At 36.9% G+C, this 23,611-nt stretch overlaps 1 protein-coding gene across 2 annotated transcripts in view; it reads right to left on the bottom strand.

Annotated features, from left to right (window-relative positions):
- Window positions 1-23,611, bottom strand: part of LOC124154321 (scavenger receptor class B member 1-like) — a 218,573-nt gene that overhangs the window by 66,697 nt on the left and 128,265 nt on the right. For both annotated transcript variants that reach the window (XM_046527983.1, XM_046527982.1), the window contains exon 2: window positions 1,386-1,634. In XM_046527983.1, the coding sequence (XP_046383939.1) occupies window positions 1,386-1,610 (225 nt within the window). In that variant the 5' untranslated portion in view covers window positions 1,611-1,634. The remainder of the gene's footprint in view (window positions 1-1,385; window positions 1,635-23,611) is intronic.

Raw genomic sequence — 23,611 nt, 5'->3', positions numbered from 1 at the left:
TTGGATTCGGGCCTTAAACTTCTAAATTGCACCAAATTATAAAGTTCCGGGCGTAATAAGACACAAATTATCCCTTCTGTTACAGCTCAGGACCGAGTATGAAACATAATTGCCCGATAAAATCTTTAGCCGCAACTAGCCCGGTAACACTGATACGAGCCAAAGGAATGATCAAACGTTTAGTATTGTCAGGTAAATTTATTAGGTTTAAAAGTAAAATAATTTTCCTATTTTTCTATGTTGATTAAAATCAGCTGATTTACACTAATTACGATAATGTATTTTCATTTTTATCTATAAAAGGTAGTAATAATGGACTTGGGAATTCCGATGTAGCCAAATGATAACCATTCTTTGAAGTTAACACTTAAGAAGTCTATTCAGAAAATAACGGTAATTTTGTGTCCTGAAGTGTGATAAAATTTTCAGCTGTAATATTTGTTTACTTTGTCTGCGGCAGCCACTAATGTTAGCCGAGTTTTTATGAGATAGTCGATTTTCGTTTATTGAAAGAAGTGTATCAAAAAATGATAGCGAAGCAAGGAATGACCAGCAAATACAGTGTGACAATATGTGTGAAATGTTAAATAAAGTCTTTGGAGCGTCTGACATGAGGCGTACAAAAATTTACCACTGGTAAATGTATTTCCAATACATACCGGTGGCCGTAAATACGTTGGAGGTGACAAACGCCGCGGACATTTAATCTAATGAATATCTAATGGGAGCTGTTTTGAAGGTGACAACATTAATGTGGACGAATAAATGAATAAATATTCTTTCAAAAACCTGAAATTCCCGTTATTTTCTGAACACATCTAGTATAAATCAAATAAGATATATTACAAGATTACTCCAACACTGACAACTGGAAGTAAAATAACCGAATAGATACCAAGCCAGAGAGCGGCGAGGAAAAAAAACACTGAGGGACACAATTTTCTGATATTAAGCCTTGATTGCACACTAACGCATCTCACGATCAAGTTCAAGGATAGCCTCAGCAATATAGATCGGAATGTCCCTTATTTCATTACAAAAATAAAAATTGTGGCCATCACGTTTTCCGTCCTTGAACATTCACGGGTAATCCTTATTGTCAAACAATACAAACGGTAGCAAAGATGAATTGTATTGGCGTCTGATAATGAAATAATAGTTTCCTTTGCAGGCCTAGAAATACCCCATTATTCCAAATAAAACACAAATGACAGAGAGGTATATTAAATAAAGGCTCCCGATCCGAATTATTAAAATGATCCAGAAAATTGCAAGAAAAATACACGAGCACTTTTGAATAATAAGCAATTTCAAATGACTCACAATTTAATACCGCAGTAATCTACTCTTATTATCGCGGTATTTTTCAAAGTGGTGGCGCTTACCTCGATACCGTATCCGTCTTCGGCGGAGCGCAGCTTTTTCGTGGCTTCGTCGTCGTTTATGATGGCCGCCACTCGTCCCTTGGCGGATGCTTTGACGATGGACGCGGCCGCGGCGACCACGGGGTGCGGCCCGCTCGTTGCCGCGCCTCCGCAATCGCCCAGGCTGCAGCCGCCGATGCTGCACGCGTCGCAGCAGCAGCCCGGCAACAGGGCACACGTCTTCATGTCGGCGTCGTAGTCGAGGACACCCTGAAACGAATATGAAAAGGATCATGAAATTAACACGCTTAGGCAGAGACACTACTTGCAACGTGATTGCAATAAATTATTGCATTTTGTAAATTTCCAAATATTTTTTTTTATTACTCTGGTTCGATCATCGATGGAAAGATCATGAATATTTCTCTTTGTTGGTATCCCAAGGTCTCTCGGATAACAATGTAAAATCAAATCGAACTATGGCATTGTTATGTAAGCTCAAGATGCCATATCAGAGGACGAATCTAACTCACAATAAATAGCGTGAGAATGTGAGAATGAATAGTGCAAATTGGAGAATTGCGAAATGAGCTCGAAAAGACATTTTCATTTTTTTCAAGATGTCATGATAGGCTCTTTTTTTTAAATTGAGGATAAACCATTCCTTCTTAAATCCTTTTCCTCGTTGTCCAACGAAGACCTGGTTCGCCACATTCAACGTAACCGTCATCATTGGTTTATGATTAAAATCTTCGCACACGAACAAAAATTACTCTAAACAGGTAAAAATATATGTAATTATGGAATATGTGATATGTTTTGGGCTTCCGCAATTATTCTGGTTCACCCACAATTTTTGTCAATTGTTTTTCGTTAGGTGCATCGTTTCACCTCTGTGAACAAAATGTGCCTGTTCCCTGTGGTAATGAATGAGATTCATTCCGCATATTTGCACTAAAATAACAATCAAAAGTGATTATGTCTCGCCAGACTGTCTGATAAGTGTCTTGATTTTTCTATTAATCTTTACGGCATAAAGAAAGCGTCTCTAAACAGACCTGTGGTTGTGAACATTTCAAGCACAGAATATAATTATGGGCATGGATGATAAGTCGATCCGCGCTTGTAAGAAATTAATCCAATAATAGTGGAGCCAAAATGGCAACTTCAATAGGATAGATTCAGAATCCACAATTGATTTTTACCACCTCCTGCACAATTTTCAAACTGCAATTAAGTCGTCAAAAACTCATTATTCCACAGGTATAATTTCCTTATTTTCAATCTGTTTTTATGCTACAGCTACCCAAGATAATCCTGCTAACACTAAAATCAGATGCATTTATAAAGTGAGTTGGAATTTTATTTCTTGATTTTAAGAGTACCAATCTTAAATTGAAAAATATTGAGGTTCATTGAGGTGGAGTTGGTTTCCCTGAATAAATGAAGGAAACAGGAAAGCAACAGGAAGGAATGAAGAAGATGGCGTAAGGAAGCAGGAGGATGTTCAAAATATTGCCACTGGCACTTCACCTTGACCTCTGGTTCCCAGGGAAAGGAATTTCCTCATTTGACGTCACGCATGTGGCCCTAATAGGGGAATTGACGTCATTCGAAGAAATAATCCTATTGGAGGAGAGTGCTAAATTGCGTTACTGACGTAAGGATAACGCTATAAAGACACATGAATACGGATTCAAGATGATCAAGGAAGATCGCATACGAAATTCTCCTTTGATGAGACACTTTAATATCTAAGGAGATATTTTCAGTAGATTGAACAGGAATGCCAGTCATATATTTACTGTTACTACATAAACGATTGTTATTATGCAAATCATGGTTGTATACTTTTAGCTACATTTTTTAAAATATTGAAACCTACTTGTACTTTGAAACTGAAACAATACGAATGAAGTCTTCGTAGAATTTTAAAACTCTGTACGAATTCTGTCGCAAAACGAAATACTATGGGTAACACCAAAATATTCATATATTTTTGAAAAATTAAAAATGACTTTGGAACAAGTGTATGATTTCATTATAAATAGGAAAGGGAATCCTATTACGATTCGAATTTTTCATTCATTCATACAGGTTTCTAAAATCTTTATTTTTCTTTGTAAAAAAATTCATCACAATTTCTGGCATTTTACCAATAATTATAGGAAAGTATCGTATTCTATGAGTAAGAATCGTCATATACGGCTCCAATGAATGTTATACTCACGCATGCATTATCCTAGGTATATAAATGCCAGCATATTATTGTAGTATACCGCACAGCAATCCTTGGAAGTATGAATGAAAATTGTACTTTCTTTTTCCACATATATTTATTTACACGCGGCCGCGGTTTCGACGCACTGCGTCATCATCTGGAAACCGCGGTCGCGTGTAAATAAATATATGTGGAAAAACAAAGTACAATTTTCATTCATCATGAGCAACTTCCACAAAGTAACGCCTGAAACCATCAACTTCCTTTGAAGTAGGTATAAAAAATTTAACTGTTTTTCATCAGTTATATTATACTTTACCACTTTGCTTGCCACATCCTATCTCTGTCTATTTCTCTCATCAAAAAAATCCGCGATTTGTTTCTCATCACAATGATTATATCCAATTACTAGTGGAAGGACATTTACCGAGAAATAGCTATTTCAAATAAAACTACTTCGTATCTTTTGAGTATGTCACAAATAATGGTCTGATCAATTCAGCAGCGTTAGGATACCTGTAGGATATTCACCTATGCTAATTTCATTCACTCTGAGAACGTCTTGGCACGCTCTTGGGCTCCATCAAACTGGCAGGTGTCAGAGATGAATACGAGACATTCTCTCGCTGAATGCAAGTTAAGGAGGGGATGCTTCTTAGAATTCCAGGAGTACGAGAAGCTGACCTTGGCATTTGAACACTTTTGTATAGGAATCTTTGACCAATTACTATAGATGGCGATCTTGTATTGCTTCGGGCGTAATAAGGCGGTATACCACGGAAAATACGAGAATGAGGTTGAAAGACATCGATTGATCTCTTTCACCTAGAGTACCTCTGACTATATTCGAAACACCTTTCTGTTGAAAGAAAATTCTACAGCTATTTGTCCAACATTTTTAATCGAGCTCGGAAGGTCTATTATCCTGGAGAGCACATCCCATATTCTTACAGTTTTTTCAGAGAAAATTTCATTTCCCTCCTATAATTTTATGCCGACGCAACGTTGTTACATCTAACAACGCTATTAGTTAACTTCATGGTACCATGCTCGTAACGTTGGATGCACTCGTAATTTTTGAGTCATTGGGTCTGGTTAGAGAGCTATTTTTAATTTACGTAATTAACTCATGCTATCCTGAAGATGCCACAATTCGTCAGTGCGTCGAAAAAAAACTATCTTACATTCTCACATTGGAGAGAATCTAAGATTATTTTAACTCCCTGCTTCATTTAGCAACACATATTTTGGATTTAAAGTCATTTTCAGAGTAGCAAGATTGTGAAAAGTAAGCAAGTTTCATCCCGGAAAAATATGACGCCATACCGATTTCTAGATTCGAAATGATTTATGCGAATGATTGCACAAAAATCACTATCATAGAAAATTTCATCCTCAATAATTCTTATTACCAATGAAAACGAAGAGTTGAGCATTTACTGTTTAGCAATAATTAAAGTTCAACGGGTTAAAAACCACAGTATAATTTCAATTTTGTAGAAAGAGTGGCGCATAACATAGAAATTAAATAGAAATACCTCATATTTATACAAAGGCGTATTTTCAAATTTCAGATTACTTAGCGAATTTACGTAGCATATATCATAAGATAACTCATAAAAATTTTCACATAAGTACATATTATTCACTACATAATTCTCATATGTTATCACATTTGAATATCAAGAGATAGATATCACCATAATAGTTTTAAAAAGTAAGCGTTCCAACTCTTTTACACAAACTTTATATCTGAATTGCGGAGATAAAGATGTGACATCTTGCATAGTTACAGGCAAGGTAATCTTTAATTTGCTTAGCAGGTTGGACGGATTAAAGAATTCAAAATTAAACCACGAGTTAAATTCCCTGAGCCATCTCGGGAGCACGAAAATTGTACTGAAAATCACAGTTAACGAACATTCCAGAGTGACGCTCACAGTTTTAGCTCACAGAAGCCTTACGAATATTAAATACAATCATAACATCATTAAATCTTGGTATTTTCGTAAAGAAGGAATATTTAAAGCACATGAGGTCAAAGAATAATCATGGTCAGTTATCAAAATTGGCCTGCCCAATTTATAAGAAGCGAGTATAAGAAGTCTCTGTTGAAAGCGCTCCAATTTTTCTAAATTATGGCTATTACTTTTCCTGCGATTCTCTTCCACCAGTAGAACTGTCAACAGTTTAATTTCCCCAGACGTTTGGCTCGTATGTGTCCGGATACAATAGACGCTATAGGGTTAGCATCTACCCGACCAAGGACAAATGGAACGAGACTCCATGGCGGGCTTGCAAGGATACGCTCCTGGGGCAGGGTCTGTAAGCGCGAGCTTATCACCTCTGCACCGCAGAAGGGGAGGACAGGAAAGAAAAAGGAAGGAGGCGCCGCCGCGATATGAGCCCGACGACGCTTCCTGGGACGGGATAGGGAAGGGACGAGGAATCCCGCACCGTCACAAAGGCGGGCGGGTCCTACCACTAGCGAAACCAGGTAAACCATTGCTGTGCCAGCGATTTTAGAGGAAGAATAATCCAACGATCAAATCGCTAGACACCCGACCAAGGACAGCGATGTTTGCTGCTTCGGCGCCCGCGTCGCCAGCTGGGATTCCTGCTCCGAGGAACCCGTTCGCCGTCTTTCGGTCAGGGGGGCGGGAGGGAGCAAGTGAGGTGGCACGGACAACTAATGACGCACTTGCTCTGGGAAGGGTGGGGAAGAGACGGGAAAATCCCTCAGGTGAGCTGCCGAAAACCGGATCACGGTGCCGAGATCACGGATGCACGGAGTGGCCCTACCACAAGGATGGGCCCGTAAAAAAAGAGACGGTGAAAGGAGAATTCCAAAACCATGCGGATTGTGAGTAACCTTCCCTTAAAAATCCATCCGACCTAATTTTTCATCAACCTGAAGGTAACATTCTGCACTGCGCCACCAAATAGTCACTTTGACCAAAAATTAAAGTTTTACAGTTTTATCAAGAGGATATTTTTGGATTGGGCTTTCAATAGCCGATGATCCATCTTTTTAAAAAGAAAAAGATGATTCAATGAGTTGCCACTCTTTCTAATTACAAATACACTGCCAATGTGCTTCTAATTTTACACCCAATAACTATTAAATTACCATTACGTTCTTGGATGTTATGAAAAATGCACTTAAATTATTCTAATTGCCTCTGATTTTGGCTATTACATGTCCGCGGCTTGCTGTTTATTGCTTAACTGAGTTTTTCAATATTTATACTAGGCGTGTTTTTAAAGTAAGTACCGTTTTCGCATAAAAAAACAACAAGTAATTTTTTTTTTTCAAAAATTATTTATTCACTTAAAAGGCCATACTTTACTTTTCTACATAATTCCCATTACTATTGAGGCATTTATCGTATCTTGGGAGCTTTTGTATGCCATCGTCAAAGAAGCTTGCCGCCTGATTAGACAACCACTGCTTCACGGTCGTTTTCACTTCGTCATCATCGGAATGGCGCTGTCCTGCCATTAAGGGTGTATTGCTGGTCGATTTTTTGACTTAAATGCAACAGCGTACTGTGTGACTTTACAAAAACTGCGCCGCGCTATTCAAAATAAAAGGCGTGGCATGCTGAGTGCAGGTGTCGTTTTGCTCCACGATAATGCCCGTTCACACATTGCAAATTGAACACAAGACGTTGTCATTTCTTTTGGCTGGGAACAATTAAACCACCCTCCGTACAGTCCCGATCTAGCGCCGAGCGACTACCATTTGTTTTTGCACTTGAAGAAGCATCTGGCGGGTCAGCGCCATTCCGATGATGACGAAGTCAAAACGACCGTGAAGCTGTGGTTGTCTAATCAGGCGGCAAGCTTCTTTGACGATGGCATACAAAAGCTGGTCCCAAGATACGATAAATGCCTCAATAGTAATGGGAATTATGTAGAAAAGTAGGGTAAAGTATGGCATTTCAAGTGAATAAATTATTTTAGAAAAAAATTTACTTGTTGTTTTTTATGTCAAAACGGTACTTACTTTAAAAACACGCCTCGTAATAACTATTTGATACGACTCGGGTCGTGTTCTATTTTCAGGGGTAATTTGAATTTATTGCATGTCAATCAGCGACCCAACATGAATACTTGTTATTATTACTGATAAGAGTACATAAATCTCAATGGAGGATCGTCACATTTAAAGTTTCAAACTATTATTAAGTTACCAGCATGCAGTTTAAAAATAGCATATGTTGAAATATTTTTGTAGAAATGACTAAAATAATCTTAAAAAAGGGCTCGTACCGATATATTCATGAAATTACATGGGTTGAAATCTTAAAGAGGACCTCATAGCAGTCTATAACTCTCGTTGCTATAGAACAATACTTGAGCGGATTCTACGCTTTGTAGTGAGGCGATGTTTATGCAACATTTTATGCCTTAGCTGCATATTGAGGGTAAAGTTAGAGTAAATACTGGTATACACGTCAAATGTGGCTTCAGTAAAGGTTCATCGAATTATATTCTGACTTCTGTCATTTTTTTTACACTGTTTAGTATCCTCACGAGGAGAAGTAACGGGGGATGCTATAGGAAGCCAGAACTGGCTTTGAAAAGACTGTTCGTGCTTAGGAAGGTAGTTAACCTTGAGCAGTTATTTCTGAAAGCATAAACGTTTGATAACAAGTGTTGAAGGCTATCATATATAAACCTACTGAAGCAAGTCATTGCTACGATGAGACAGCCAGTAGAGAAAAAATTAAGATTTAATCAAAGGCGCCTTAGCAAGGAGTGGAACTTAGGACTCACAAGGCAAACCGGGTGATCATAGGAAGTAATGATTTTTGCTGTGCCAGGCATGCAGTAGTTGATATTGTCAATGATTTTTTTCATAAAACAGAATACAAAATGATAAAGTAAATACATTTCCAATATGCATTGTGGAAACTTGGGAACATTCAATCCAACAACGGGAAACGAAAAGCATTGAACAGATTCAATAATTTAAAAAAAAGCATGCAAATACATAAAACGAACAAACTTTGTATTACTCGACCAATTTATTTTCGCGGTACGACTAGTTTCGATGCAGCGGCGTCATCCTCAGGTACCAGAGGTTAGTCGTAGTCGTAGACTAGTCGTAAGCATGCAAAATAATGTAATAAAATGGAAATAGATAAAGAATGGAAGTACAAGACATATGTTAAATCGATTATTTTTTGTTATTTCATAAGTAACTCCGAATAAATATCATGTGATCTTAAGGACCTTAAGGAAACTGATGTACGGATCTTATGAAATTCAATATCCGTCGTTTCATGAACCAATTATACGGAGTGTATAATTTTAAGTCGTCACATCATCTTTTTCGTTCACTTTTTCCACTTTAAAAAAATAAATGTACTCCTTTATTGGTCGCTTCCGCGCAATCATTCTAAACTACCATTTCTAGACTCTGCGATGAAAATAGGTGGCTGGAAACCAATCCATTGACTTATTTGAATCAATAAAAAATTCCCTGATTTAAATTTAATTCTCAAAAATAACCAATCCGTCCTTTGAATTCGATTTTGAAAAATTGTCGTTCTAGGGTTCGAAGGACTAATTCAAATGCAAGGCTCCAACAATTATTTTCTTTGATTGGGGAGAAGGAAATAATTTTATAGGAATTTGGTTAGGTGACAGTCATTGGCCTACCATTTAAATTAATTGACCTTTTTGTAATTTCCTCACGCCTCGGGTGCGTAAAAGCTGTCACGCTTCAAGGGATCTCTGCGTTCTTGAAAATTGTACCAGATTACCCCTATTACCTATGTCTATTAAATAACAATAATAACGTCAATATCACTTTTTATTTATTTAGATGTTTCTATGCGCATACCGGCAGCTCCGTCTTTGGACAACCAGACAGGCGACAACCAGGCGACAAAGGCGACAACCAGAGCTAAAAACAAAAATAAATATAAAAGATATTGAAAATAATGCTAAAATTTAACGAGTATGATCCACGTAACTCAGACGCGAGAGAACGGTGAATGAGAGTGGAGTGACGTTTTTTGGAATGAGGCGGAAACCGTAGAGGAGATCAAAAGGAATGCGAGAGCGAGTGCCAGAGCCACACAAATAAATATTGGATCTTGGTGGAAGTGGGCGCTGCGTGTGAACGGTTGATGTCCAACCAGGAAGGTTGAAACTGCAGACTGCAAAAGAGATTCTACTTCTCGCAGGAGTTTTATTTATGTTGTCACTTGGGAAACATGTTAATCAGTCTTCATTAATGTCTAGGAGTGTAGGTATGAGTGGAGAGCCATACATTATTTGTCTATCATTGCAATAGGGTCTTTGCAATTAATTTTTTAAATTTAAAAGTTCCATAGCAGTCGTAATTAGCATTTCAGAAGATAACTTATGTTATCGTATACAAACTCTAGAAGCTTGAATATTGAACATTAATTTTCAGGAATTTTTACCCAGAAAAGTAGAGACTTTTCTTGAAATTATTTTAAGATAAACCACTGATTATGGTTAAGTTTATCCAAGATATATTAAAGCTATTATTGAAAATTAGTCACTTATACATTTAACGAACCCAAAAGTTATCGAATTTCATGTCAGGGATTGTCAAAAAAGTTACTTGAATATAGCGTAGGATGTGTTTTCACATTTACAAACATAAATCCTGCTAAAAATTGAGTCTCAATTCTGTTTTGAGATGAATTATTTCATCCTGCCAATTATTTCTATTATTATCGCCGTTGCTTTTACAACGAATACTATGAACTGAAATAAAAAAATATCTCATGGAAACAAGATGAGGTGAAATGATAGTGCTGTTTCCTTCTATTTTCAATGGGATTACATCCAGTACTTCCATAACATCTTCTCAAATACGAGAGATTTAGCCACACCTCACGTACAAGGCGTATTGATGCCGATCGAAAAAAATGCAACCTATCACAAAATCTCAATTACCTGTTGGCAAGATTTTCTGGAGGTGGTGTTCGAGGGAAGCCCTCGGATAAATATCAAGGCCATCAAAAAATGAATACGGAGAAATACTTCAAAATTGTGGTTCATGTGCGGTGATGCACATCTTTTTAAAGGTTATATTTTGTTATAGGCTGGCAGGAGAAACTCGTGCAGAACCAGGATTAGCGTTGATGCTACGACCTTGGGGCGTGGCCTCGATCATGGAGCACAAAATAATAAGTTTTAAAACGTAATTACGGTAGGATTCAGAAACGAAAGCCATTCCATAACTTAATCGAGTAATTGCAGTTCAAACAGGTAACACAATAACAGCTGTGAGATAAAATTGCATTCCATTCGTCTTGACTCAAGATTCAACAGATTTTTCAACACGTTAAAGGAGCACTTAAATGATACCGCGTCAACAAATAAAAGTTAAATTCGAATAGCATGGATTGTATAGCTTTGAGTTAAGTCTAAAAATAATCTATGCAACAGAAAGTTTCACTTGAGTTTGGATATATTTAAATTAATAATGAAAAAGGCAATAGGTGAGATGTTTAACCATTTCTTCTGCCTAATTTTATTTTTCACACTAAAATTTTATTTCAAAACGTAAACTATCATTTTTCGCCTCCATGGTAACGAATAAATAAAGTGTTACCGTGGGTGTCCTATGGAAGCATTGCCTTGTCCTTATTGTTAGTGTCGCCGCTAGCCAATGAAGACTTGCTAGGAAACTAAAATTGAGTTTAATTCCGCAGAAACTTAGACGAAGCATTCTTAGATACTTTTAAATAAAGCGTCACAAAATCAGCACCAAAGTAAAAATACATCTTAGTCATCGCTGTAGCTATGATCGAATTACTCAAATATATTTTCGCCAAATCGTCCCACTAAGATACGTAACTCTCTATTCTGAAAAATATCGACACAAAAATTTCAGTATATCATGGAAAATGGTTATGAGATAGAAAAGTTTCCATGAGAATGTCATAGTTCACTTTCAGTGTCTAAAATAAAGTTGTTTTAGGTTTGTAAATAGAATTTTCAGAAGCCATTAAAAACTCATTATCTTAGGGCTAGGGTTAGAAGAGAATTCCTAATGTCCTTCTAAAATCTAATTAAATGATTAGATTGACATTTTTTTCCAGCTGACAGCAGAACTAGGTTACCAGCTGTCATTTCTGTCAGTAATCTCAGATTCGTCCCTCCTGGTTTTTCACGCCCTCCCTCTTATGTGGGCGTTTTCCTGGAGTGGGCTTTTTCTTATAAGGATAAAGATTAATATCATTCGGTTTTTCCCACATTTTTTCACATATTTTTACACTTTGTAAAGTAACTATGCTCACTTTGCATTTTTTAAAGTATACTCCTATGTCTCTTTTGCTGAATTTTGTCTGCATTTGATTTTAAGAGTAACTTGACAATGTATTCCTCTGCTAATATTTAATGTATGACGAAGGGTTTGATTGAAGATGGGAATTTCTAGCTCCTGTCTCGCCAAATAATGACGAATCATTATTATTTTTATTATTATACGATCCTTATTTTTCTTATAAACGACATGAAATGATCCAGCAAAATAGATGAAATGAGTTTTGCAATCAGCTGCCTCATTTTAACTCTGGGCTTGTGCGTGTTTGTATGACCAAGGCGTTAGCGGGGTTCGTGGCCTGATATGATAGCAAAGAGAATTCGGGAGGGGTTGGGGGAGGAATGAGGGGGCACAAGAGTGGAAAGGGGAGAGAGTGAGAGTTTTTAAAGACAACTCGATGTCCAAAACTTAATATGGACGGAAGGGAACGGCACGGAGGGGGAATGGGAGTCCACTTTCTTTCTTTCCGACCCTCGGTTCCGGGCGCTCCCGGCCAGCGCGTAAGTTTATCGCCCTGCAACTCGTGCTCCTCATGTCGGCAATACGAGCGCGAATCTCGCAAGAAAGCCGCGAGGAATTTCAAAGCGCACTCACCCATTAGTATAAAGGATAAACAGTTTTTGTACCTATGTTTCTACATATTTGAATAGGTATATGTAGGACGCGATTGGATGCCAATGTGTACTTATGAGGTACAAGTTATACGTGCAACGCGTCTCAGTTGCAGAGTATCGTCATAATGTGCGAGTTTTATCAGCATAATAAAATTTTGAATAAAAATACTATCATAACCTGAATCAGTCAATAATACGCATTGAAATTCTGACAGAAGAATATATACTGGGAGAAAAGTAACAATTTCTTTCTATGAAACCCAATCAAACAAATAAATCATCAATTATTACCGTACTAAAAATATTTTATCAGGAAAAACAATAATACGAAAACGAAAATATCAAAAATCAATCATAAAATTACGAATTTCTGGTATGGACAGTTAAGAGACGTTGCAGTATTGATAAGTAGACTGATGGTCTTAATAAGAAAAACTACTTTCGTAAAATACATTGTATACACAAGGAATCATGTTAAAAGTTACCTTGGGTGTGTCGTTGACAAAATGTCATAGGTATGCATTTAAACATTTTTCTGCGAGTTTTCCACATCTCATCAATGGGGACCCGCGTGGACACTTAAATTACACTACCGTTTCATTTACTTATGCTCGTAAAACCCTCAGTGCGCATCTAAGGAAAACATTACATTTCAATGCATAAAATTGGTGTCATGGCAAATCGTCGGATAAATTATTTGTTATTTGATGCCGAAACTGTTAAAATGATTAAAATTCAAATCATTTTTGGGACATACAAAGGTCCTTATTGGATTATAAGGAAAGGAAACACTATGTAAAAACCTAGAGGTTTAGTAATATAATTTTTTTTTCTGAAATTCTCTTCTTTAGCTGAGTTTAACACTAGGAGGACGGGAGTTTCGCTCTACCTAGAAGGACGGCTAGGGGTCATTTGACCCCTAAAATGTATTTTGGAATAAAACGCCTAATTTTCAACCAATATTCAGTTTAATCGTATTAATTGTTGAATCAGTTCATTAAAAACACTATTTAACATTATTAAATATTATTTCCATCGTCAAAAGTTAATAACAATTATTTTAAAGAATCATGAATTAAACCGTATGTAGTAGTCGATTGCAAATCACATAACGAGAATACATATACACTCAATACAAAAGTTGTGTTGCATGTTTAAACAATAGGGGTACTGGGTTTACAAAATTTGCATTAAAATTTTTTAAACTCATTACTTTGTTGTAAATCTCAGACATACAGTATTTTTTCAGCGCTGTTTCCACAAAATATTTTTTTGCGCTGAATGCGTTTATTGGACGATTTATTCATCTACATCTAAATCTACACACTAACCCGCAAGCCGCTTAAAAGCGTGTGGCAGAAGGTGTTAAGACACCAGCCATTTGCACATGAAAAGGAATTTGGAAAATGGAAAGGAAATTGGTGCAATGATTCAATTTGATGGTATTTGGAACCTTTTTCTTTTTTGTGCCCGTGGAGATATGGCTGTTGGATTTGGAGACGTGTAAATAAATTGATTCATGGTATCCATGATATCTACTCCCGCTTTGTTTTTATTATGAAATAGGATGGTCTCTGGTATTCTTTTATTCGTTTCGGAAATAGTGTCGTCTGAGATCATGCTGCTGAGTGAAAGTACATTATTGTTCTAGTTTGCCTGATTCTACGTAAGAGTATGATCTAAGGTATTTTTTAACACTCGCGTTGAATGGATTACATGGCTATTTTAGGGGTCCTGGATATTTGTGCGTCACGCCTGTTTTTTTCAGATCGTCCATGCAAGAGAGGTTTTCCATTTTTTATGACTTCCTGCCAGCTGGATGGATGGAAAATAATTGTTACAAGTTACATTTATTCCTGAATTCTTGTATGTTACGGTCACTTTAGTAACTATTTATTTCCCCAACGCTTGATTTGATGGCCAATCATCATCTTTGCCACAATATGGAAATCCATTTAGGCTGTATTTTCATTTCACATCTGTCAAAACCCAGTACTCGATTCCAATTTGTCTGGTTTATTTGGAATTTACCTCATAAAAGGACAGCTGCATTTTGTTGGATATAGCTGTGCATTTGCGATCACGCCAAAGTCGCCATCGGATTCACTATCTTGGGCTTCGTCGCTTCCATCACATGCAGATGTTGATGGATTGGTCAGAATGTCCTTGAACTGATGTTTACGATTCACTTCCAGACTGATCTTCAATATTACCTTCAGCTATTTGAATCGCGACGACTCTCTTCTCTTGATATATTTCTCGACTTCTTACTTTCTTCCTCAACTCGCTACTGATATGCATGCAAAAAAATTTACAAACGAAAGCACATTATGGTAGAATCTTCTCTAGTTGCATTGGAGATATAGAGAGCTGGAGAGCATTAGAAATTCATACAAAAGGACAACATTTTCAGAAGTAACGCTAACTGCCGTTCGAAAGGCAGGGACTCAACCGCCAACCGTATCCTGATTCGTATCTTCCAGGAACTTGCAGTAATGCTTCTTCTCCGACCTACGTAGGGATTCCAAGGGTAGGATTTACAGTAGAATTTTACAGTCCACCCAATTCTTCCGCTCTCTCAAAAAGAGACAGGATTTTTCCCCAGGACGCAGCGTGCATTCAACCCGCCCCAAACCCCGACGGGGTCAGGCGGCACTAATTATGGACGCACGGCAAAGGGGCTAGGTCAAGTGATAGTGTCGTCAGGCCAGAAAAATGTAAGTTATTCATAAACCTGATGAGTCGATATTGAAAATAATGTCTCTAAGAGCTCTGAATCTTGGACGACGGAAAACAATTCTTGGGATACGTGACGATTTTCCGGTGTGGGTAATACAATAATCATTGAACAATAAATAAAACAAAATTAAAATATCATAATTACATGAATTTACGCAAATCAAGGATTGAAAAGGTTTTATTTCCCTTTGCTGCCCAAAAAATATCGAAAGATTGTGCACAACAAGTCGTTATGCCTAGGTTTTCGAATACACATAGGAGTCCTTGGGACGAAACTGGCATTGAACCGGGTACTTCCTGATTCAAAATGAAGCAAATCATCTACCACACTAGCCTCTTGCTTATAATATGATATACATGGCACTAAAGTGCCCACGAGCATGAAAATAGCGCGAAAACCAATTATGGGTCAAATGACCCCTAGCCGTCCTTCTAGGTATAACACGTCATAAAAATTTAAAACAAAACATTATTGTTGAATTTTCACTAATTTATCAAAATATAGACCAAAATGAACAAAGTCAAAAAGTTTCAAAATTTAAAAAAATATTTTAATAAGAGAAAAATAAATTTGAATTCTGGAAATGGGTCAAATGACCCCTGCCGTCCTTCTAGTGTTAAAAAATATCTTTTCCTTTTGAATGTATTCTTAAGGCCTGGTTACACGGTACATTAGAATGTACAAGATTCTATACATTTTTCTGAAATGTCTAGGAATAAGATGAAGGTGTAATAGAAGCAAAAATAGAAGGACAACAAAAATATTATTTTAGCCTTCCTTAATCCAAAACGATGCTTTCTCTGAAGATTTAATCTTTTTTTGTGCTCGCAGAAAATATCTCCCATAAGATTTTAACAAGTTTACGCCTTGTGGCCAACGGTAATTCTGAGAAAACTGTTTGATGAATGCATCATCAAAATATTTTTAGAGAATGACTTAAGACGACCATAGGAGTAACGTATCAAAATATCTTCAAAATCGCTAGCAGAAACTTTTCTAGGCGGATAAGTTCAAACACGTGCAACCAATGCGGTCAGATATAGCAAAATCGGTAAGAAACCAGCAACGATAGCCTCGAATATTCAATGGCAATCACCGAAAATTTAACAATTAATGGTTAATTTCAAATAAAATAGCATTGATTAAGGCATTTGTATTCAGTTTTCCAAGTAGGTACGTAGCAGTTGACAGATGTACTTAACACAGCTGAATAAATGAATAAAGGAGGCCGGTATTTCCAACTCAAACAGTCAACAACCTCGAGTATTTTTTCACGGCCAATAATCCAAACCTGGCAATATTATTAGCTGACTCGCTTGTTTGTGCGCCTCGATGCCTTCGTTTGTTCTATGACAGCCATTTTTCCTCAAATACCCTGGTTGCTCGGTTTTTCCCGTAAGAAAAACAAATCTCGAACAAGATGAGCTCAAAAATATGGATGTAAACAAAAACGAGACAAACATTCGAGGAAGTTCATTGTTGAAAAAACATTGGGACTGAGTTGGCTCCGGAACACGAATATGTTAGTAGAAAGGATGATATAGTCCCACATTTTCTGGGTTGCAGATTATTTTTCATAAATCATAGCCAACAAACACATAAAAAATAATTGTTATTTCAGATTTATTCGTTGTTATGTAGTTTCAATAACGAAAAATTATAAATACGAGTTCAATTTAAGGGGCAAACGACAAGGGAAAACTTTTTAAGGCAACTGTTGCTCTGAAATTCAAGTCTGTGCAATCTTCATTCAGATTCATTCTTAAAATAAATTTTGAGTGCTTTGACTATTTAATATAAAGCAACATGCAATGTTATGCAATGAAGATGCAATGACTCAAGAACAATTGATAATGCAAGTAATATGAGGCAGACAAATATCACTAATGAATGATGATAAATAAGCAATTGTATTCTGGAGGAAATAAACATATTTTCACGTGGTTTGTTGTTCTTAAATATTGTAGACACCATTGTGACCTGCTTCGCTTTCAACTTATGCAGAAAATTCCGTGAAATAAAAATAACTTAGGTTGCTAAAATTTACGGTAGGAAGAGTGATAATAACTCAAAACGCAATAGCTGAACAAAATACCACCATATTTTTGTACTCAAATGTGAAATATCATAGAGCAAGCGTAAATCAATTTCAAGTGATTGCTTGGATGACCTTTCCGTTCTCAGGACATTTTTCCTCAAATGAGGAATACTCAGAAAAATAGTCTATCCACGTACACCTGTCAGAGCCAATCAGTAGCTAACCTCATTTCATTGGTCAATAAAAGTTATAACAATACGAGATTGGATGGGTGCCAAAATTTTACCGGCCTAATCATACGAACTTAGTATTATCAAAATATGCGATGGCTTGGGTGATTGATCCAGATTATAAATGTGAAAGAGTAAATATGACAGTGTATAAAAGTTTTAAGCATCTTGAAATCCATTGATTTTTAGAGTAGGTAAAGATGAGAGTTGGTTGGTCTGGGGAAACTTGAGCAAGAGTTGCATAAAACACTATTACTGTGCACAAATACTGCGATAAAAACGATATGTTAGCAAAAGAATTATTTGTCATTCCTTTTTATGCTGAAGAAAATAAATATTCAAATTAACTATGCATTTTAACTACGTAAAAATCAAAATTACATATCATATTCGTATTTACAATCGATATTTTCTAGAATCTATTAAAAAATTGAAAATAATTATTTCTGCATCTGATGATGGCTGAAGTGCTTAACTGAGACAGGTTTTTTTTTATTATAACCTTGTCGCAAGATTTATTTCAAGTGACATTCTTACGGACATTTGAAGCACAACATCTATCAATTTCATTTAAATCAGAATTCCCCCGGAAGTAGCATCCCAGAAGATCGGATGTGGATTACGGAGGTCAATAGCAGTTCCGTTTTTTTCTTCTCCCTCGTTCTCTAAGTGGATAGAAGAGAGTTCCAATCGCACTCTCAAGGCATGGTAAGCTTAACAATCTCATTACTATCAAGGACAAGGCAAACTAATGCTGCAATGAATGAAAGTGACATGGAGATTTAAGTGAGGAAATTTTAGATTTCTAGTTTACCATGGCACCAAGGCTACCAAAGCATTGCAATCCTGAGCAGAGGTTTCCGGGTATGTAAATCAAGTAGTTTTATGTCACTTTGAGATTTGATCACACCAGTAGCATCCTTCAAGGTGTTCAGAGCTCTGCGACACCACATTGGTAAGCCCGTAGAGTGCTGCAAACGTTAACGCAAGGGTAATAATAGACAGACACCGAGAAAAAAGTAATCTCTCCAAGTACAGGTGTAAAAATTCATTTACGACTTGAAAATCTGCCAACAATGACGTGGATTTAGATTATATTATGGTGATCCACAATATAGTTATGGCTTTTGGCGAGCGACAAAGTTTTAAGTTTTGATATTCTACAGTTTTCCTCAGTCACCAACTCCATTTTAAGGCTAATTCAATTTTAACCAAGGAATAGAAATTGAGATAAAAAGTTTGAGCAATAATAATGGAAATATTCATGGGAATTAATTAATTTTACTACTATGCACTATTAACATTATTACCACCACTTATCAGTAACTTCTAATAAACATCTCTGAATTTTTCAATCCTAGTTTTATGACTATTCATTTTATTGAATGAGTATCCTGTACTCAAGTGATTACACTATATAAGAATATTTTATTAGTATTCCCATGCTACTTATTCTGTAAAGTATTGAAATCCAGCATGTACTACCATAGCGTAAAAATTTCGACCGTAAATATTGGAAAATAGTGTTAACAGATTATATATGATATTTAAGCACCACACTTGAGAGGCAAAACTTTTTTTTCTTCTACCGGCATAGAAAAACTTTTGCGTTAAAATAACGATACTGGAACTTCAATGATGCTTGAATTAGATGATGACACGTTATTTCGGAACAGGAATGCTATCGCTCTCTCACATATTCACTGCCTTGTTTCATTTACATATGCCACTCAAATGAGGGTTACTTTAGATTGTTGCATTGGCTGGCAGGTCACTAAACAGAGAAATATTTAGAGATTAACGTAATAAGGATGGATTTTGCTATAAATAAACTATGGACTTACGTCGAAAATGAAACATTTGCGAGACAAGATAAAACGCATGAAATCTTTTTGAAGAAATACCTTCGGCGGTCCATGTGATCCTTTGTCCCTGATAAATTTTGGATCTCCACCAGGTTTTTCACAACTCCGCTGGCCCAAGGCGGGACACGTGCTCGAGACCTTTTCGCTGGCATGCAGTAGAGTTACCCCACCAGCCGATCGATCAATATTTTCGAAGCCCATTCTCATACGATACATTCTTTTCTACCAATAATGATTACAAAGTGCTACGTTCGTAGGGCCAACGGTTTTTTTCGATGCAAACGGTATGCTAAATTTATTGTGAATCATTCCTAAGTTTCCAAGCCATAAAGTAGCGTAAAGACTTCGTAGTTTGAGGCCGATTCTGCAACTCAGAGCTGTTAAAAGATACGAGATAAAGGAACAGGTTGCTTAACAAGAGATTGACTTTCACATTTCTAACTCAACCTGATATTTAAACCCCAAACTTCGGAGTCTGAAAAGTTTCAGCTTCGGTATATAAACAGTCTATGCGTTAGAAAGACAATTCTGACAACCTAATAATATTTTTCCGTCACGGTGAGACTATTTTTTACGAAAACCGACGGGGATATATTGCAATAAATTCCAAGGCATAGAAGAATCTTCAATAAAGTCGTCGAGACATATCTAATGACAAGTAAAAAGAGAAAATTATCTTACGTGGTTTGCCTAATGTAAAAGAAATGACCATTGTTTATATTGAGAAAGATGATCTTACGCAGTAAGAATGCGAATTGTAAAGGTATTTTGAGATATTGATGCCATTTTTAATAGAGCCAATTCAATCTTTCCAAAGAATTTCCTTTCTTTTACGGGTGCTTATGACAAGATTCATTGCTATAAAAGTATTTAAATATGGAGCCAAATAGGGTAGTTTCCTACATAAAAGAAAACTAAAGGCATTGATTGCGATTCATTACCCACCATTAGTGTATTCATAATGTACAAATTATTTGGGTTTATTTAGACGAATGGCAATGGTCATTTTTATCCTCATTTGAAAAAGGCCAGATTGGCGGCCATGCGATGCCACTCCACGTGACGTCACAGGGACCTAGTTTCTATACGAGTAGATAAGAGTTTTACATCGTCTGAGATTACCAATGCATGCATGAGGCACAGAGCTCAGGGAAACATATATTAATAATCACCTATTAAAACTAGCTAAGGTCGGAAAGTTTTATTCGTTTGATAGGGTATTAATAATCCTTTGTTAAGCCAAGCGCTACCAGCTAGCAGGGTACTCTGCTACCTGCTAGCATCCTGCGTTTTATCAGCGCTCAAAGCCTCGCCCTAAAGTCACCTCCCTTGCGGCAGCGGATCCAGAACGACGTCACACGGAGATTTCCCAGCATTCATACTTAGCCGTTGCGTTTTCGCGCGCTTGAAATTTTTCACTTTTCATTTAATCGCGAAAAATAGATATCGTCATTTAAAAATCTAAAACCGTGAAATACTTACTCCAGGAGTAATAATTTTTCGATTTAGACAATAAAAAAATAATACGAAACCACCCTATTATCATGCGGAAGAAGCTAATTAACTTACAAAAAACATTCCTGCATCGTTCATATGAGCTGTTAACTTTTGTAGGGCATTACAAATCTCTCTTCATTGCCGAAAAGAATGCGAACAAGTGCTCACTAATGTTGAGCATGGACCTCATATATTGTATTGCACTTTTTTCATACACGGGCACACAATTGAGAAGCAGGTAAGCACAGCAAGACAAGATGCCGAGTGGAAAAAGATATCAAAAGTCCGCGCGAGGAGGTTCGTTACCTGAGTGCGAAGGAATTCGCTTCCGGAGTCGCCGCCCGCTGTTGTTTTGTTTTCACTTTCGTCGATAGGATCGCGACCGTGTCGCTGCCACCCGGCGCGTGCCCGAAGCGCATTGCGTGCATGTGTCCCAAGTGGACGGGACGGACCGCGATGCTCTCTTTTCTCTCTCTCTCTCTGTTTCTCCGCGTCCCACTGCATGGCTCTCCATTTATAATTCCGCGTCGTCCTTTTTCGGCGCGAAGAGTTTTTAATGGCCTGAGCTCATCGATGGTGAAGAAGAGGGCGACCGCTTGGCATCCCTTCCGTGCCGTTGCGTGATCGCAGGCATTCCACTTTCGTTTCTTTCACCGAAGGTATGCACGCGCACGACGAAAGAGTTCGTCGTGTTCATTCTTTTTTTCAGCCCCCTTGCAAACTCCCCTGCTCACAAAGGAGTGGCGCTGGTGTCACGCAAAGCGAGCCGCTTTTAAAGGGGGGTATGGCTACTGACCTCTCCGCAACTTTTAGAGGAAAACCCTACCGGATGAACTCACCGATTCCAAATTTACCGAACTAATAGTGGTCAATTAAGCAGGTAATCATTTGCGTCTGTTTCCATAATGACTTACGCATAAAATAACCACAAAACTTCATTTTCAGAGCCTGTGTTTGAGAGATGTCTTACGCGTGAAGAGTTTCAAATTGTTATCTCACAAAAAATATAATATACCATTTAAGAGTATTTATACTGCCCTCTTCTTTTTACTAGGAAAAAATATATTTATAAGGATTTCCTTTCGGATGAAAATTTACAAATCATCATCACACAAAAAACATGTAATATGATACTTAAGGCATATTTACGAGGTAGGTAAATATTTGCGAATAACCCCCGCTGGTTCTCAATATGACTCCTCATTTCCTCCTTGAGCCCGAAAAAGCGCTTATTAATCTTTATTACTTCCTAGAACCCTATTTTATTCCGTCTCTTTCCTAGGGTAGCCAGTATTCTTCCCTTACTTACAGTTTACAATACCCCACTCCGTTAATGACATACTCCATTAATTCTCTGTCCCCTTCTTATTTCACCTTCTACCATTAGTTCTCCTAACCAACCAAGCTCCGCTCTTCCTATTCCACTATTCCTCTCTGACCAACTTACCTTCTCATACCCCCAGTAAATATATAGTCTGAATTCATTTTTTATGAATTCTAGTTAAAACAACATAAGAGCAAAGAAATAATTTCCTTCAGGAGGTATTTAATACTGAGCAACCATTTCCACTTCAATAGTTGATTTATTTTCGAAATCGATACTCATATATCTTCCATTGAATATGAAGGCTAATGAAGAATCATTGAGACCAGAGCTATGTTGATTGATTCATTTACCATATGGACCGCAACTGCACTCAAATCCGCGTGGAATAAATGCCCTTCTCTTGGTTATGTGAGTCCTAGTACACAAAAGAAATGCCAAGTGGTGTAGCGTGAATGAGTACAAAAATAGCCTAATTGTAAATAAATTTTGGATCCTAATGGACTCTCTTTAGGATATACTCAATTATATTTAAGGATGACATTTCTTTACCCAGCATGACAATATAAAGTAGAGATAAAAATTAAAAAAATCCATTCAACTCATCTAGCTATTTTCCTAAGAACCTGTACACAATTAGGGAGAATTTAAGGGGGGAAGCTACCACTTCGGTCACTTAATAGCCAGAGAGTATACCTGTACAACAATTGGTTCCATAAATATTTACCTATTCTCCTGAATAAATTTTGCTTTCATAGGCCCAAATTTTTTTGGCTTCTGCGTGGCCCCACAGTTATAAGGCGAAGCAGTTTGGTAAATGCGAAATTTGCTGTAATACATTAAAGTCTTGGTAACGAGTCAAAATGAGAGGTCATTGGCATGTCGCGTGGAATCCTCAAGTCAGAGCCAAGAATTATCAGGTTTGACTTTCTTTTACGTTATGTAAGAAGCCGTTGGTAATATTTTTGCCAAAAAATATGGTGCTATCATTAACTATTGGAGGGCATACATTTAAGTTGTACCGACACCACAAAAGCCATTTTCATCTAAAAAAATTCAAATTTGCAAATGAATTACAATATTCTTAATTAAAACAATATCGTTGACCTTCAAGATCATTGCGAGTAAATAAATGTATCAATTATTCATAAAAAATAACCAACCTTTATAATCTCATTTGGTTCCAACATTAAGGTGTTTTCACTTCATATGGAGGGCAAGGTATGAGGTTGGAATAAATATAATCACGTGAAATTTGTTTTCAAATATCCGTATAGGATGTGAAAAGAAAAATCAATTGGAATAAAAAAATAACAGGGTTTGGAAAAAAGGATAGTCTGTATTTAAAAATAATAAAAATATACTCTCCACTAAGAACACTCAAATAATTTCTTTTAA

The sequence above is a fragment of the Ischnura elegans genome, chromosome 2 (genome assembly GCF_921293095.1).
Source record: "Ischnura elegans chromosome 2, ioIscEleg1.1, whole genome shotgun sequence".
In the NCBI taxonomy this organism is placed as follows: Eukaryota; Metazoa; Arthropoda; class Insecta; order Odonata; family Coenagrionidae; genus Ischnura; species Ischnura elegans.
This window is presented reverse-complemented; position numbering and strand designations above follow the sequence as displayed.